The sequence below is a fragment of the Lepidochelys kempii genome, chromosome 5, assembly GCF_965140285.1.
Source record: "Lepidochelys kempii isolate rLepKem1 chromosome 5, rLepKem1.hap1, whole genome shotgun sequence".
Classification (NCBI taxonomy): Eukaryota; Metazoa; Chordata; order Testudines; family Cheloniidae; genus Lepidochelys; species Lepidochelys kempii.
This window is the reverse complement of record NC_136384.1, coordinates 45,768,457-45,782,997: the sequence shown is the minus strand read 5'-3', so window position 1 is coordinate 45,782,997 and position 14,541 is coordinate 45,768,457. Positions and strand designations below refer to the sequence as shown.

The 14,541-nt window shown below is 38.7% G+C and overlaps 1 protein-coding gene across 3 annotated transcripts in view; it reads left to right on the top strand.

Annotated features, from left to right (window-relative positions):
* SCAMP1 (secretory carrier membrane protein 1) overlaps window positions 1-14,541 on the top strand; it is a 101,444-nt gene that overhangs the window by 54,611 nt on the left and 32,292 nt on the right. For all 3 annotated transcript variants that reach the window (XM_073344152.2, XM_073344151.2, XM_073344153.2), the window contains exons 5-7: window positions 49-177; window positions 6,625-6,784; window positions 13,225-13,326. In XM_073344152.2, coding sequence (XP_073200253.1) covers window positions 49-177; window positions 6,625-6,784; window positions 13,225-13,326 — 391 coding nt within the window. The remainder of the gene's footprint in view (window positions 1-48; window positions 178-6,624; window positions 6,785-13,224; window positions 13,327-14,541) is intronic.

Sequence of the window (14,541 nt, the reverse complement as noted above, 5' to 3'; positions counted from 1 at the left end):
AAATAATAAAATTGTATTATAAACTATTGTTTTTTTTTTGACTTGCAGGCAGGAAAAATAATTGGCCGCCTCTGCCTGGGAATTTTCCAGTGGGTCCTTGTTTCTACCAGGATTTTTCTGTAGACATTCCTGTAGAATTCCAGAAGACAGTAAAGATTATGTACTACTTGTGGATGTGTAAGTAAAAAAGTACTGAACCCTAACAGTCTGTACATTTTATTATTTTGACCTAGTCAACATCTACATTTCACAAAAAAAAAATTTATCGCCGGTGTAAAGTCAGATGTTGAAATGAAATAATCTTTTTTGTGGCTAAGGATAATGTCAGTGTTAAGAGAATACAGATTTATTTCTTAGAAATTAAATACACATTTTTAACAGGATTCCTCATTTTAAAAAAAATTGTTCCATGAAAATAGATATTATGGAGAAAAGTGCGATAGAAAACTGTAAAATAGAAATCTTTCTAAAATTCATTAAAAATTTAAAATATTAGATATTATTTATGAAAAGATTACCATACAAATAACTAGTGCGTAGACCTGCTCTAGTATATTTTATTTTTCCCTTTTAAACATGACTGCCATCTTCAAACTAATCTCTAATTGTTGTTTGCCTTAATTCTAATTGTTGTTTTTTATACATAAGTGGAAGTTGAACCAAAAAAAAATTTTTTCCCCCTAAAATTTCAAATTAAATATAGTAATAATACCTAGCTCTTTTGCTGTGATTTTCGTCAATACCTCCTTTTATCTATTGGGATCTAAATGTCATTATTCCCATTTTACAGATGGGGAAACTGTAGGGAGGTGAAGTGGCTTGCCCCTGGTCAACCAGCAGGCCAGTGGCAGAGCCAGGAATAGAATTCAGGTCTCCCAGTTTAGTGCTCACTCAGCCACATTTAGAGTTTATAGCCTTGTGATTGTTCACATTATACTTGTACAATAATTTGCCTACAATTAAATGTTGGTATAGTCTTCTTAAAAAGATGATTAGTATAGTGTAAATAAACAAAAGAATATTGTCTACATTAAACTGTCCTGTCTACACCAGAGGTACTCAGAGCACAGTCTCTGCAGGCTTTGTGTTTGGTCTGCACTATTTCAAAATATACTGCTCTGTCTTGATCACAGCAGCTTGCTGGCAACCAGTGGGAAAATGTAATACAAGATCTTAATGTACATTATGCTGTGATCAGTGTCATCTTCTCCAGTTGCTTGTGGCTGTTTGGATACGGTATGTTTACACCACAATTGTAGTGTTTGTGTCCTGGCATTTTCCTTATTAGACACAGATGTGGATTTCAGGCACCCCTTACTTTTCCACTAGGTTCCAGGTTGAACAAATCTGGACACCAGTGTACTTGGTAATCTTTTTTTACTTTTTTAATGTTAACTCCGTGTATGAATCAAAAGTAGTCAGCTTTCAGTACTTAACCATGACAATTACTCTAGTTTGAAGTCCACAACTTGTTATATTCATTACTGGATCACCACTCTTTAAAAAAAATAAAAAAATGTGAAATGCAAAACTAGTCACTCTAATAAGTATGATATAGGCTTAAGATCCATATCCAGTCTGAAAGCTTGGAATTCAGTATTTCAAATGGTATCAGCATTAGTTTCTAACTCCAGCCATGTATGGGGTTGACTTCTAAAAATGTCAAACTTCAAGCCTGGGAGGGAAAACAAAATGGGAATTATAACAACACTGTATTTCTCTCCCCCATCCTACAACAGTGGATTAAGGAACAGACAGCATTATAATGTCAATAACTAGAAGCAAAGAGACAGCGTTCTAAAGGCCTGCTCCGATTATATTAATTTCAACCAGACCTGCTTTCTCTTCACCTTGGAAGATGGAAGCTTTAACTTGGCTTTCTTGTGTTTTCCTTAGTTTGGCCTCTCATTCCTTTTCTTTGTCTTGTAGGCACACTATGGAAGAAAGAGGGGATGAGAAAAAGAAAGGAGAGAAAAGAGTAAGGCCAAAAGCTGGGAACCTGAGTAATCCACTTAAGGACAGGGGAAATGGGTGGAAGCCCAAGCTCTCAGTGCTCCCCACCCCATGTAGTGGGTTTCAACTGAGGCTGGCCATTTGATTAGACTCTGTGACACATACTACTTAGGAGGATGCCTAAGTGGTTTGGTCTACACTTCACGAGAGTGACAGGGCTCCCCCTCTTAGGGTACTCATTGCCTTAGCAATCTGCCTGCCTGGTTTTCTGATATTTATCATCCTTCCTCAGCTTGCAGTGCTTTTTCACAGCTTACCCAGCTCTTCAGGAACTTCTCTGCCTCCACAAGGTCCAGGGGCCCCTGGACATAATGGCAGCCAGCCCCAGTTCTGATAAGTTCAGCTCCTTGGTAGCTGCCCAGCCTCTTCTAAGGCCAGAAAAGTCCTCCAGTCTGTTTTCAGGTGTCTGTTTCTGTTTGGTAGATTTTAGAGGCACACCTTTTTGCATTATTGTCATTGTCTGCATGTTGCCCTGAGTAACAGATGCTTTCAGTTTAACACCTTGACCCTTGCTCTTTCCTTAGTGACAGGCTGTTTTCTGAAGATCTTAATTGACTTGGTTGCCAACCTCCATCTTTATCTGTAACTCAATGGCATTTTCATTCAGGGACCCTCAGTCCTCCCAACTGCTAATATACAGGACATGGTGCTCTGGTGTCTGTCTCAACTTGGTTTCCTGATTAAACTGGACCTAGTCCTACTCTACTCCTTACAAGAAACTTCCCTGTTTGCATGTGGTCCTGAATATCTGTTTGCAGATGCTTCGTTAGTTTCAGTCCCTGTCTGTTAGTACAGAACCTCTGGCCATTCCCTGTAAGGAGCAGTCTCCAAAGATGCTAGTACACTTAACAGCCTGTGTGGATTTAGTTCTATGGGCATGAATGTATCTCTGGCCTTTGTTATCCTCCCTTTCCATTTAGTGGTCTCTGTTATGTTCATCTGTTGGGTTGTGCCTCGCTAAACTAGAGGGCTTTTCTTTCCCTGAACTCCCATGTTTTTACAAGCTAAAATAATAGAACAGTGGTGGCTTCTGTCAACAACCAGGGGAATTTTCTTAGCACACCCCCATTTTTCAGAGCCATACTTCCTGAGAATTTGGGTGGAAGCCTATCTTGGCTTCCTGAGGGCCTGTATCTGGTGGGCCACAATAACATCCTTGCAGATTGGCTCAGTCACAAACTGTGTTGGGAGAAGGGAGTCTTGATCTTAGTTTTCAAGGATGTTTACCAGAGTCTGAGGCACACTCTGTTGTGTTGATTATCTTGATGGTGTTTGCCAGACTTCCCTGTTTGTGTTCTTGGATGTTCAACTCCTGTATCCTCCTTTTATGATGCTTTATATAAAGTTGGAGAGGGGATTTGGGATGCCATTTCCCTCTTCTGACTAGGAGCTTAAGGAATGGCAGGTTGGACAAACATCTTATTTTTGCCTGCTCCATGGTGGCCCCAGTGCTGCTGGTTTTCAGACCTGATGATCTTACTTAATAACCCCTTCTCTCCTCCCCCCCATCTCTGTGGACACTTGCTGAGACCCAGCACCTACCATCTCAAGGGCTTGTGCACTTCCAACTACCTTAATCTGAGGCTGGCCGCATGTGAATTGAGCAGCACCATTTCTTCAAGCATGGTTTCTTTGCTGAGGTTACGTGTCTGGAGAGCATTGTATGTTCTGGATGATTTTCATGGCCTGGTGTCACATCAGGGATGTTGTTACCCTGTCTTGCTGGCTCCAGGATGTTTCAAACTTCTTTCTGACAGGATTCAAGAAGACCAGAACTTCATCCTGTAGATTCAGATTCTGCCCTAAGAACAGCCTTTCTGGTTTGCTCCCTTTATTAAGAGGGTCTTCCTTCTTGTAGTGGGCTCAGTCAGGAGAGTGGGTGAGCGTAAACATTTGTAATCTGTCTGCCATACCTGCACATCTTTGTGGAAAGATGGTTTTTCAGCATTTTCCAGGATTAATTTACAAGGTGAATACTGAATTCTACCTGAAGTAATCCATTCTTTTCTCAGAATGAATCTATTCTGCCTCATGACAAGAGGCTTCATCTGTTGGATGTTAAGTTTCTCAGTCTTGTTCTGAAGAATTTTGAAGGTCAAAATAACTCGGGGCAACAGCTGAAGCTGCTATGTGAGTCCAAGGCTGTGTTCTCAGTGTGTGAACAGGCTTCCTAAGCTTGTCCATGGGCAGTGAATACTTAAGCATTCATTTCCAGGGTGGCAACCTGGTAGGCTCTCTGCTTTTTCTACATATCACTATCATCTGGGGTTATCTACTTCCCAATTTCCTGCTAGTGGCACAGTAAAGTAGCTTCTCCTCATGCAGGATATTGTTTGCTGCATTCACTGTCTCTTCCCTAATCCACTATTGTAGAATAAGAAAAGAGGACACCAAGACCAACAATTCCTGGAAAGAAAACTCCCCTCTCTAAGATCTGAAAATTCCTTCCACGCATTTTTCTTCTCCTCTGACAGCCCTCATGGACCCTGCCACTTGCTGAATTAAGTAGCAGGCAGTCATTCCATCTTTACTTTTAAGGATGTTTTATGGCTTTGCCTTGAACCAGTAGGTTTTGGGTACTCTGTTAAAATTACAAGGCAAATTTAAATGCATTTAAAAAACAAAATAGATTAGGATTTTGGTATAAGTGAGGAGTCCTCATTTTAAAGAGTGATTTCAGGAGTGAGTGGCATTGAGCACTGTTCTTTATGTACTAATAATAACAGATGTAGACTGTCCTACTGGGTTGAGGGAGAAAGGAAAATCTTATTCTTTGTATAGTGTACTCTGGCAACGGCCCTTCTTTCTCCAGAATAATAATGGTAAATTTTAGACTGTTCAAGCAGAGGTTATTACAAAAACTGCTGTAGATGAATTTCTTTTCATCAGAGATACCAGATGGGTAGTTCTGCAAAATGAAACCATCTGTTTATCCACAAAGTAGGTGTAGCACAGGCAGCAGCAGTGCAAGTTTTCCTTCCAACGGGCTTCAGTGTTTGAGAGGGAGCTCAGGGTTAACAAGGCTGTAAGATATTAATTACAATGAGGATGCATGTCTGCTCAGAACTAGACTAAGATCAGTAAGAGCATATCTACATGGAAAAGTTATACCAGTAGACTCTAACTCTAAACTAAACTCTGAATTTTAACTGCAGTAGTTATACCGATATAACTCCCAGTGTAGACGCTCTTATTTGGGGATAAGAGTGGCTTTTTTCGGGGTGGAGGTGGAGGGGTTAGATTATGTTGCTTTGGAAGGTGGTGGTGATCTTTCGGTAACTGCTTACCAGGTCTGGATTTGAAGGAGTAAATAGGGTGAAAGGTGCTTAAAACTACTATCCAGAGCTTAAATTTAGTAGTCACCCCAAATTAGCTCTCAGTTAGAGATAGATTGCTTGATGTCTCTCCCATCTCACACAGTCATAATTACTGCACTTTGCCCTGTGTCCCCAAGGCCAGTGTCTCCCTTGTGTTGGCAAAATTGTTCCTGATTTGGCCACTGGGGAGTGCTGAAAAGAGAGGCATGGACGTGTCTTCATCTACCCTCTGGAGGCTGATAACACGGACTCTAATGTTCTTATCCTCAGACCACCTGGAGAGTAAGAGTTCCAGTGTGTCTTGCTTCTGCTGTGCCTTCTCTGACCTGAAAAATCTAAATACATTTTAATTAATTCTTGGGTTATAATGTTGGTTTAAATTCTTTAACAAACCTTAGAAAAAAGCTAACCTCTAATATCTGTTTTGATATCTCTTACTTGTTAGGCCACTGGCATGTACTAACTAAAACAGGAGACTGGGAGCTATAGTTCTGAGTATTAATAAGGTGACAGATTTCTTGTTGTTATAAGAAATATTAGAACATACAATATGAATTTATGCTTTTATAGAATTAGTTCTCAGTTTTTGTTTCAGTGTGAAATACTTTTTGTGTTAGGATACTAATTTGCTATATTTCATTTGAGAGATAGCATAACATTTGCGTTAAAAGGATTTATGATTTGTAATTTTCTTTTCAAATGAGAATTTCACTTGCTAAATACAGACTACTTTGTATACTTTAAGAAGCTTTTTAAAAAGACATGAACAGTGCAGACCTTCTGTATATCTAATAATAGGGTAGCATCATGTTCTTGTACATATTTACTGGTCTGACTTTCAGAGAAAATAATTAAACGGTATATAAGAAGGTATTTGCAAAGATTTGTATCCAGTAATTACTGTAGCAGATGTGTCAGCAACTGCAGCTGAGAGAACTTTATCTATTTAACTCTTTGATGCTATAAATCAGTACTTGCTGGAAATCCTGATATACAGTGCCTCATTTTTGTGAAAACTTGAAATCCCCCCACCCCCAACTCTATACTACATATTATTTTTTCTAAAAATCTTGAATGTACTTGTTCAAAGCTTAACTACACTGGGAGCTTCATCATTACTTCAGACAGTTGTATGACACTAGCAGACTAGTCTATTACAGAGATAGGATGTTGATATAAGAGTGATGTGATGTATTTTGTTTAAAGCTTTTACATTTATTTAGGTAATACGTCAACAATTGAAATATTTGTTGCATAAACTCAGGTTAATGCAAACTATTTTTTTGTTCTACAGTCCATGCAGTGACACTGTTTCTAAATATCTTTGGATGTTTGGCCTGGTTTTGTGTTGATCCTGCACGAGGGGTTGATTTTGGATTGAGTATCCTCTGGTTCTTGCTTTTTACTCCTTGTTCATTTGTCTGCTGGTACAGACCACTTTATGGAGCCTTCAGGTAACGCCAATCTGGTTTTGAATATTTTTATGCATATTATGCATTTTGAAATGTATTCATCTTTAAGTAGAATTTTACTCAACTTAGTTGCCATATTAACCTGAATTATTATTATTAATTATTGGAAGTGGCGAGTCATATTAACTCACTTGCTGCATCCAAAGCGTAAACTGATGATGAAAGGCTAGCTTAGGAAGCTAATAATTAGGAATGGCATTTTTTAAAATGTATGTAACTACTGATACAGAACTGATATTGGTAGGGAATGGATGACCTGGTGTTGTGGTAGCTGGACTTCAAATATCAGGAAAATTCTCACCAAGCTTCTATCCTATCACTTCTAAAGTCACCACCAATTCTGAATAAGTATAATATTTAAAATTTAAAAATGTAAAGTGCTGCCTAAATATAAAGTTTCTAAATAAGCTTCATAAAATAGATTTAAGTAATCATACATTGACAAGTTAACTGCCACTGTATGTCTGCAACAACATGAGACGTTACTACAAATATTAAGTGCAGCTTATTTTCATTTTTTATTTTCATCCTAATATATTGATTATAAAAAGCAGTTGAGCTATCTGCTCAGTAAGCACATTCAGTGAATATCTTTTGATGGTACTATAGTTACACTGGTAACTCTTATCTGTTGTGGTTAATTGACAAAAAGAATGCATCAGTCTGCAAATCCATATTCATGATTGATGTACATTAATCAAATTAAAATGGGGAGTAAGATTTCATCTTTTATTTTAAGAAATCCAGAACTCTAATGTGAGACAGTAAATTAATCAACAATCAAACTGAGTCATTTCTTTCAAAAAGTAGTGTCACAGTTAAATATTTTAGAGCTCTGGATACAACTAAACTGTGTATGTGAAATATACTTTTTTTGAGTTTTGATTACTCTTCAGAGCTTATCAGTGGATTTAATTTGAACTTCGATCAATACTGTGTTATAACATTTCTTTTTGTATTAGGATTTAACAAATAATTGCAAATTGGGTAAAGGTTTTGATATCTTGATAATATATACAAGGTTCTCTTGGGGGCTCAAATGGTCTGTGGGATTTTCTTTTTCTAAAAAACAGTGAAGTGGCCAAAGGAAAAATATAAAGTTTAAATATCCTTCATAGCTCTCATAATTCATTTTTTTCCCCCTCTCATGTACATGAATTAAGGAGCAGTTTCTATCACAGTTGCATTCTAACTCTGAATGTTCATGATTACATATTTTTCAGCGGTCCCTTTCCAGCAAGCACTGAACTGCCTTTTTCTCAGCAAATACATCTTGATTTAAGGTCTGGTCTGCACACACACTTACACTGACATAACTAAATAGGTTTTAATTCACAGTTTGTTTTGTGCAAATTTATGAGTGAGCACTTATTCCGAAATTCTTGATTGCTTACCCTATTCATATCATAATGAAGCATTATATTTTTACTGACTTAAACTTTAAAATTCTCTTCTTTCAGTCCTATATTTCGATAACTTAGGCAGCTGCTGTGTTCTGTATATTTTCCTTTTAACCAACAGCATAGCTTTCCATAGATGTTGTTCAAGGGATGATGTGGTTAACTAAAAAGCAAACTTAGCTGGAAACTTAGCTTGATTGATTAACAGTGAACCCATTATAGGTATATAATCAGCTGTAGAGGATAGGGCGTGCTGGGGAGCCTACATACATAAGGTTGAGGATCCCAAGGGCTTGAGGACCACCTGGTGATTGGAAAACCAGTATGATTTGGAGCTGGGGGCTGGAACTTCCTGCTTCTGAGCCAGTCTGCCCACACTTTCCAGGATAAGGCTTATGGAGGTTGATCTGGGCTGTACAGGAGGAAGACATGGAGAGAGTGGTGGGTGGTATCAGGCATCCCAGCTTTCTCTCAAATGTGTACGCTACTCTGGGCTTCATAGCTACGGCTCTGCTTCCTACCCAGCAGAGCCAAGAAAAAACTTCTTTCTTTTAGGTTTTAAAATTCTTGGCTCTAGACAGGAGATCTCACTGTGAGCACCCAGTGATGTGTTTCACATTCCTCTCCACTTTTTCCCCTACCTCAGCGCAAAAAAAAGTTGAATTTTTTTTTTAAATGTTTTTTTTTTTTTTTTTTTTCAGCTTGTATAGAGGCATCTCTTGTCCTCACAGCTCTTAACTTTGCTTTACCCTGAGTCCTGAACTGGCATACCAGTTTTCAAGATAATCAGATTCTCCATATTTGGATTTTAGAGAAATTTGGAAATTGGACTTTAAACAGAAACCCTATTGCAACTTTAATTTTGGAGTCATGGTCACTTCTCTGTAATGCAATTGACTCATTTGATAGCATGCATCCTTATAAGAAGGATATTATTTCGGGTTCAAGGTCCACTCATAGGGCTAATACCCAATCACATATGAAATGTAAAGGTGCTGTGTGTGTGTGTGTGTGTATGTGTGTATATATATATAGAGAGAGAGAGAGAGACACACACACACAATATCCTTCTAAGATGCATAGTTTGGCTTAAGGCCATGGAATACATGTGATTGCATTGGGCTTCCATTTTTTACTTAGGGCTAGTCTGCGCTACAGAGTTAGGTTGGCTTAACTACATTGTTCAGGGCTGTGAAAAATTTCATGCTCGTGTGATGTAGTTAAGCCAGGCTAAGGCCAGTACAGTGATGGAAGAACCCTTTCTGCCACTGTAGTGTCTACACTGCAGCATTACAGCAGCTCATCTACAGCTATGCCATTGTAGTGTTTCTAGTACTGACATTAGTGTCTGTCTTTTTCCTGCTTAAGCAGGAGGGCTGCATGCGGACCAAGAATAGACATTCGTGTTTTCCTCAAAACAGCAGAGGTGAGGCAAGGAAGTTACAGTTGTGCTGCTGAGCATCCCCTGCTGATTCTTCTGCATTCAGTCTCCTTCCTTCTCTGCCTTATACTCTATGCAAGTGAATGTTTTGTGTTATGCAGTGTGAAGAAGTCAGAAGAGGTTGCCAGGGTTGGCATGCATCTTTTCTTCTTTAACATACAAGGAAAGAAGTAGGAAAAGAAGAGGTAAATAAGATGCATTGGAGTGATGTTGACATATGGAGCACAAAAGAACCTGAAAGGAATTCATAAGGAAGCAATAGAAATGATCAGGAGGCTGAAGAAATTGACTTATGAGGAAAGATTAAAAAAGCTAAACATGTATACTGTTTTGACAGAAGAACATCACTTATGCAGTCTTTCAGAACCAGATCTGCTTCTTTTGGTCCTGTTTTTAGTCCCCCTTTCCAGATAGTGAGTATATAAACTGGTAGTATGAGGTATATGAGAATTTTTTGCTGCTAAATGGTTCTAGTAGTGTGGTTGAAAATGTAACTGTAGAAATGACATATTGTGGTTCTGTGTATATTATGTCTCTGACTCTATATCAGCTGTTCTCAGCTTGAAAATTAAAGGTATGGATTTTTTCACCTACCAGCCTTGCAAACTCCAATCAGAGAGTTAACCAGAGTTCTCTTTCTTATGCGTTATCCCCAAAATTATTCCCTCAGAGACACCTATGCAGCCCCACTATATTCTGTGAGTTTGTACAGGTGTAATTGAAAGGAACTTGGTACACAATTCTGTTGAAGACGCACAGATAGGAATAGAGTCTAGTTTCCCCTCTCAGAGCTTTGTTGGCTGTTCAATAACTATGGAGGCAAAACCAGTAAAGGCTTGTTTTTGTCACTGTAAGCAGATACAAAATTAATCTAAGGGTAGGTTTATGCTTATGGCAGCGTGCAGAGTACAGACACTGCACACCCAGCTAGGATGGGTATATATTAGCAGTGTAGATGATGAGGCACTGCTTAGGCAAGTAGAATACAGACATGCCAGAAACCTATGGTATATATACCATTCATGGCTCTCTAGACGCCAAGCAGAGTTTCCTATGACTACACTGCTCTTTTTAGTAGTGTAGTGTCCTGCTGCCTCCCTGTTGCTGGAACCTTTCTCCTCTTTCTCCCTCCTGCCAGAGCTTTTCACTGCCATGTGTAGGTAAAAACACAGTCTGGACACAGCCTGCTTTTTACTGTGGAACGTAGTTATACGTACCCGAGACACTGCCACAAGTGTAAACAAGGCCTAAAGGTGGAAGGCAATCTGAAGGTTAAAGGAAATTTGGGTGAAAATGATCATGAAATGATAGATTTCATGATTCTAAGGAAAGGAAGGAGTGAGACCAGCAGAATAAGGACAATGAATTTCAAAAAAACAGACTTTAACAAATACGGAGAACTGGTAGGTATGGTCCTATGGGAAGAAGATCTAAGGGACACAGGAGTTCAGGAGAGCTGGCAGTTTCTAAAGTAGACAATATTAAAGACAAATTATCCCAGTACAAAGGAAAGATAGGAAGAATAGTAAAAGGCTAATATAACTCCATCAGAGCTTTTCAATGATGTAAAAATCTAAAAGGGATCCTACAAAAAGTGGCAACATAACAAGTTACCAAGGATGAGTACAAAAGAGTAGCACAAGCATATAGAAACAAAATCAGAAAGGCTGAGGCACAAATGACTTAAACCTAGGAAGGGACATAAAAGGCAATAAAAAAGGTTCTGTAAATACTTTAGGTGACCTGATACTCAACACAATATTAACAACAAGGGTGAAGAAATGCAATCCAAAATAGGGAAAGAACAGTTAATTAACATTTAAATAAATTTGAAATATTCAAGTTGGCAGGGCGAGATGAAATTCATCCTGGGGTACTTTTGGAACTAGCTGAAGCAATCCCAGGACCATTAACTATTATCTTTGAGAATTCATGGAGGATGCATGAGGTCCCGGAGGACTGGAGAGGGGCAAACATAATACTTATCTTTAAAAGGGGGAGCAAAGAAGAACTGTGGACTAGTCAGCCTGACTTTGATACCTGGAAAGATACTGGAGCAAATTATTAAACAATCTGTTTGAAAGCACCTAGAGGATGATAGGATTATAAGGAACAGCCAACATGGATTTGTCAAGAACAAATCATGCCAAATTAACCTGATTTTCTTCTTTGAGAGGGTTACTGACCTAGTAGATTGGGGGAAGCTGTGTAGGTGTGATATGTCTTGATTTTAGTAAGGCCTTTAACACAGCCCCATATGACATTCTCATAAGCAAACTATGGAAATGTGGTCTAGCTAGATGAAATTACAATAAGGTGGGCGCACAACTGGTTGAAAGACTTTACACAAAGAGTGGTTCTCTATCACACTGGGGGGATGTATCTAGTGGGGTCCTAGAGCAGTCTCTGACCTGGGTCTGGTACTATTCAATATCTTCATTAGTGACTTGGATAATGGGGTGGACAGTATGCTTGTAAAATTTGCTAATGACACCACGCTGGGAGAGGTTGCTAGCACTTTGGAGGATAGGATTAGAATAAAAACAACCTTGTTAAATTGGAGATTGGTCTGAAATCAACAAGATGAAATTGAGTAAAGACCAGTGCAAAAAGTACTACTTTTATGAAGGAAAAATCAAATTCACAACTACCAAATGGGGAATAATTGGCTAGTTGTTAATACTGCTAAAAAGGATCTGGGGGTTATAGTGGATTACAAATTGAATGTGATGCAATTACAAAAGGCTCTTATTCTGGTATGTATTAACGGGAGTGTTGTATGTAAGACAAAGGCAGTAATTGTCCTGCTTTACTTGGCACTTGCGAGGCCTTAGCTGGAGTACTGTGTGCAGTTCTGGACTCCACACTTTAGGAAAGATGTGGACAAGCTGGAGAGGGTCAGGAGGAGAGCAACAAAAATGATAAAAGGCTTAGAAAACCTGAACTGTGAGGAAAGGTTAAAAAAACCTGGCCATGTATGGTTATAGAAAAGAAGACTGAGGCGGGGGGCCTGATAACAATAATCAAATATGTTAACGACTGTTATAAAAGGATGGTGATCAGTTGTTCTCCATGTCCACTGAAGGTAGGACTAGAAGTAATCAGCTTCAACTGTAGCAAGAGAGATTTAGGGTAGATATTGGGGAAAACTAGCTATAAGGATAGTTAAGCACAGGAATAGGCTTCCAAGGAAGGTTGTGGAATCACCATTGTAGGAAGTTTTTAAGAACCGGTTACACAGACACCTCTCAGGGATGGCCTAGAAATGCTTGGTCCTACTTCAGTGCAGGGGGCTGGACTTGAGAACTTTATGAAGTCCCTTCCAGCCCTACCACTTCTATGATTCTAAATACAGATAAGCAGAATTAAGAAGATGACATTTTTACATAATCACTTTTCAGAGTAGAACCTCATGTAGATATAAAGAATTACCATTTGGTGTTTAAAGATGGTCTAAATCAGTCTATAAAATCTGTTCTCCAATCATTTGTATGGTTGAAAAAGTTACTTCGGTAATGTAGTTGTGTATTTGAATAGGATTTTAACTTCCTGACCAGCTTCTTTAATGTTTTCTCTTTCAGGAGTGACAGTTCTTTCAGATTCTTTGTGTTCTTCTTTGTGTATATCTGTCAATTTGCTGTACATGTACTCCAGGCTGCGGGATTTCAAGGATGGGGTAACTGGTGAGTGATTAGCTTTATTCAATTTTGTGTTCCATATCCAAGAATAAAACTGGTGTTTTAAGTTACAATAAAATCTCAGTGTAAACGGCAATAGGTGTATGCAGAGAAATAATTTAGTAGCTAATATTTTTCATTTGGCGTTTTGGTGATGAGGGGGCCAGATATCATTGTAGAGTGCCCCTTATTGTCGTAAAAATCTATCCCAAGGATATCTGGAGAGGCAGGTACTCCTGATATTAGGGTGACCAGAATGTTATCTTTCACCCTAAGTCCTTAACTGTCCCAGTTTCATATCAACTCTGCTCAGACATCACATTGACGGTGTTTATGGATCTGATTTGCCCTACGTTTGGAATAAAACTAAGAAAAGAAATCTTAAAAATAACTTGGGTGGTAATAACGTACAGAACAAGATTTAATGTATTCACTAATGTAATTTTCAGTTGTGCTTCACTTGCAATAACTACATTTCAATCAAGCAGACGTCTGTAACAACTTCAGTTTATATTAACATATTGGAATGTGAAAACAAAAATATTACATTGGGATACCTTGCTAACTAATGGCATGCGTCCTGGCTCCTCACTTTTAAAGGATTTAGAAACAAATGATACAAGGAAGTTGTAAGTGTTCTGAATTGGTGAGAGTATGTGTGCTTATTCCAGCCTTGGTTCACATTTGACGGTAAATTTAAGTACAGTAACTCCTTGCTTAATGTTGTAGTTATGTTTCTGAAAAATGCTGCTTTAAGCAAAACCAATTTCCCCATAAGAATTAATGTAAATGGGGGGAGGGGCGGAGATTAGGTTCCAGAGAAATTTTTTTCGCCAGACAAAAGGCTATAAAAGGCACACTATAAGTTTTAAACAAACAATTTAATACCATACACAGCAATGATGATTGTGAAGCTTGGTTGAGGTGGTGGAGTCAGAGGGTGGAAAAGGGTGGGATATTTCCCAGATAATGCTTTACTGCTAAATGAACTAGCGCTCAGCTGAGCCCTCAAAGGTTAACACATTGCTGTTAATGTAGCCTCACACTTTACAAGGCAGCGAATGGCGGGAGGGGAGACAGCCTGGCAGAGAGACACTGTGTGTGTGTGTGTGTGTGTGTGTGTGTGTGTGTGAGTGAGAGAGAGGCATGCGCATTGCCTCTTTAAGTACACTGACCCCACTCTAAGTACACTGCCTTTTTAAGTAGATCAGCAAGTTGAGA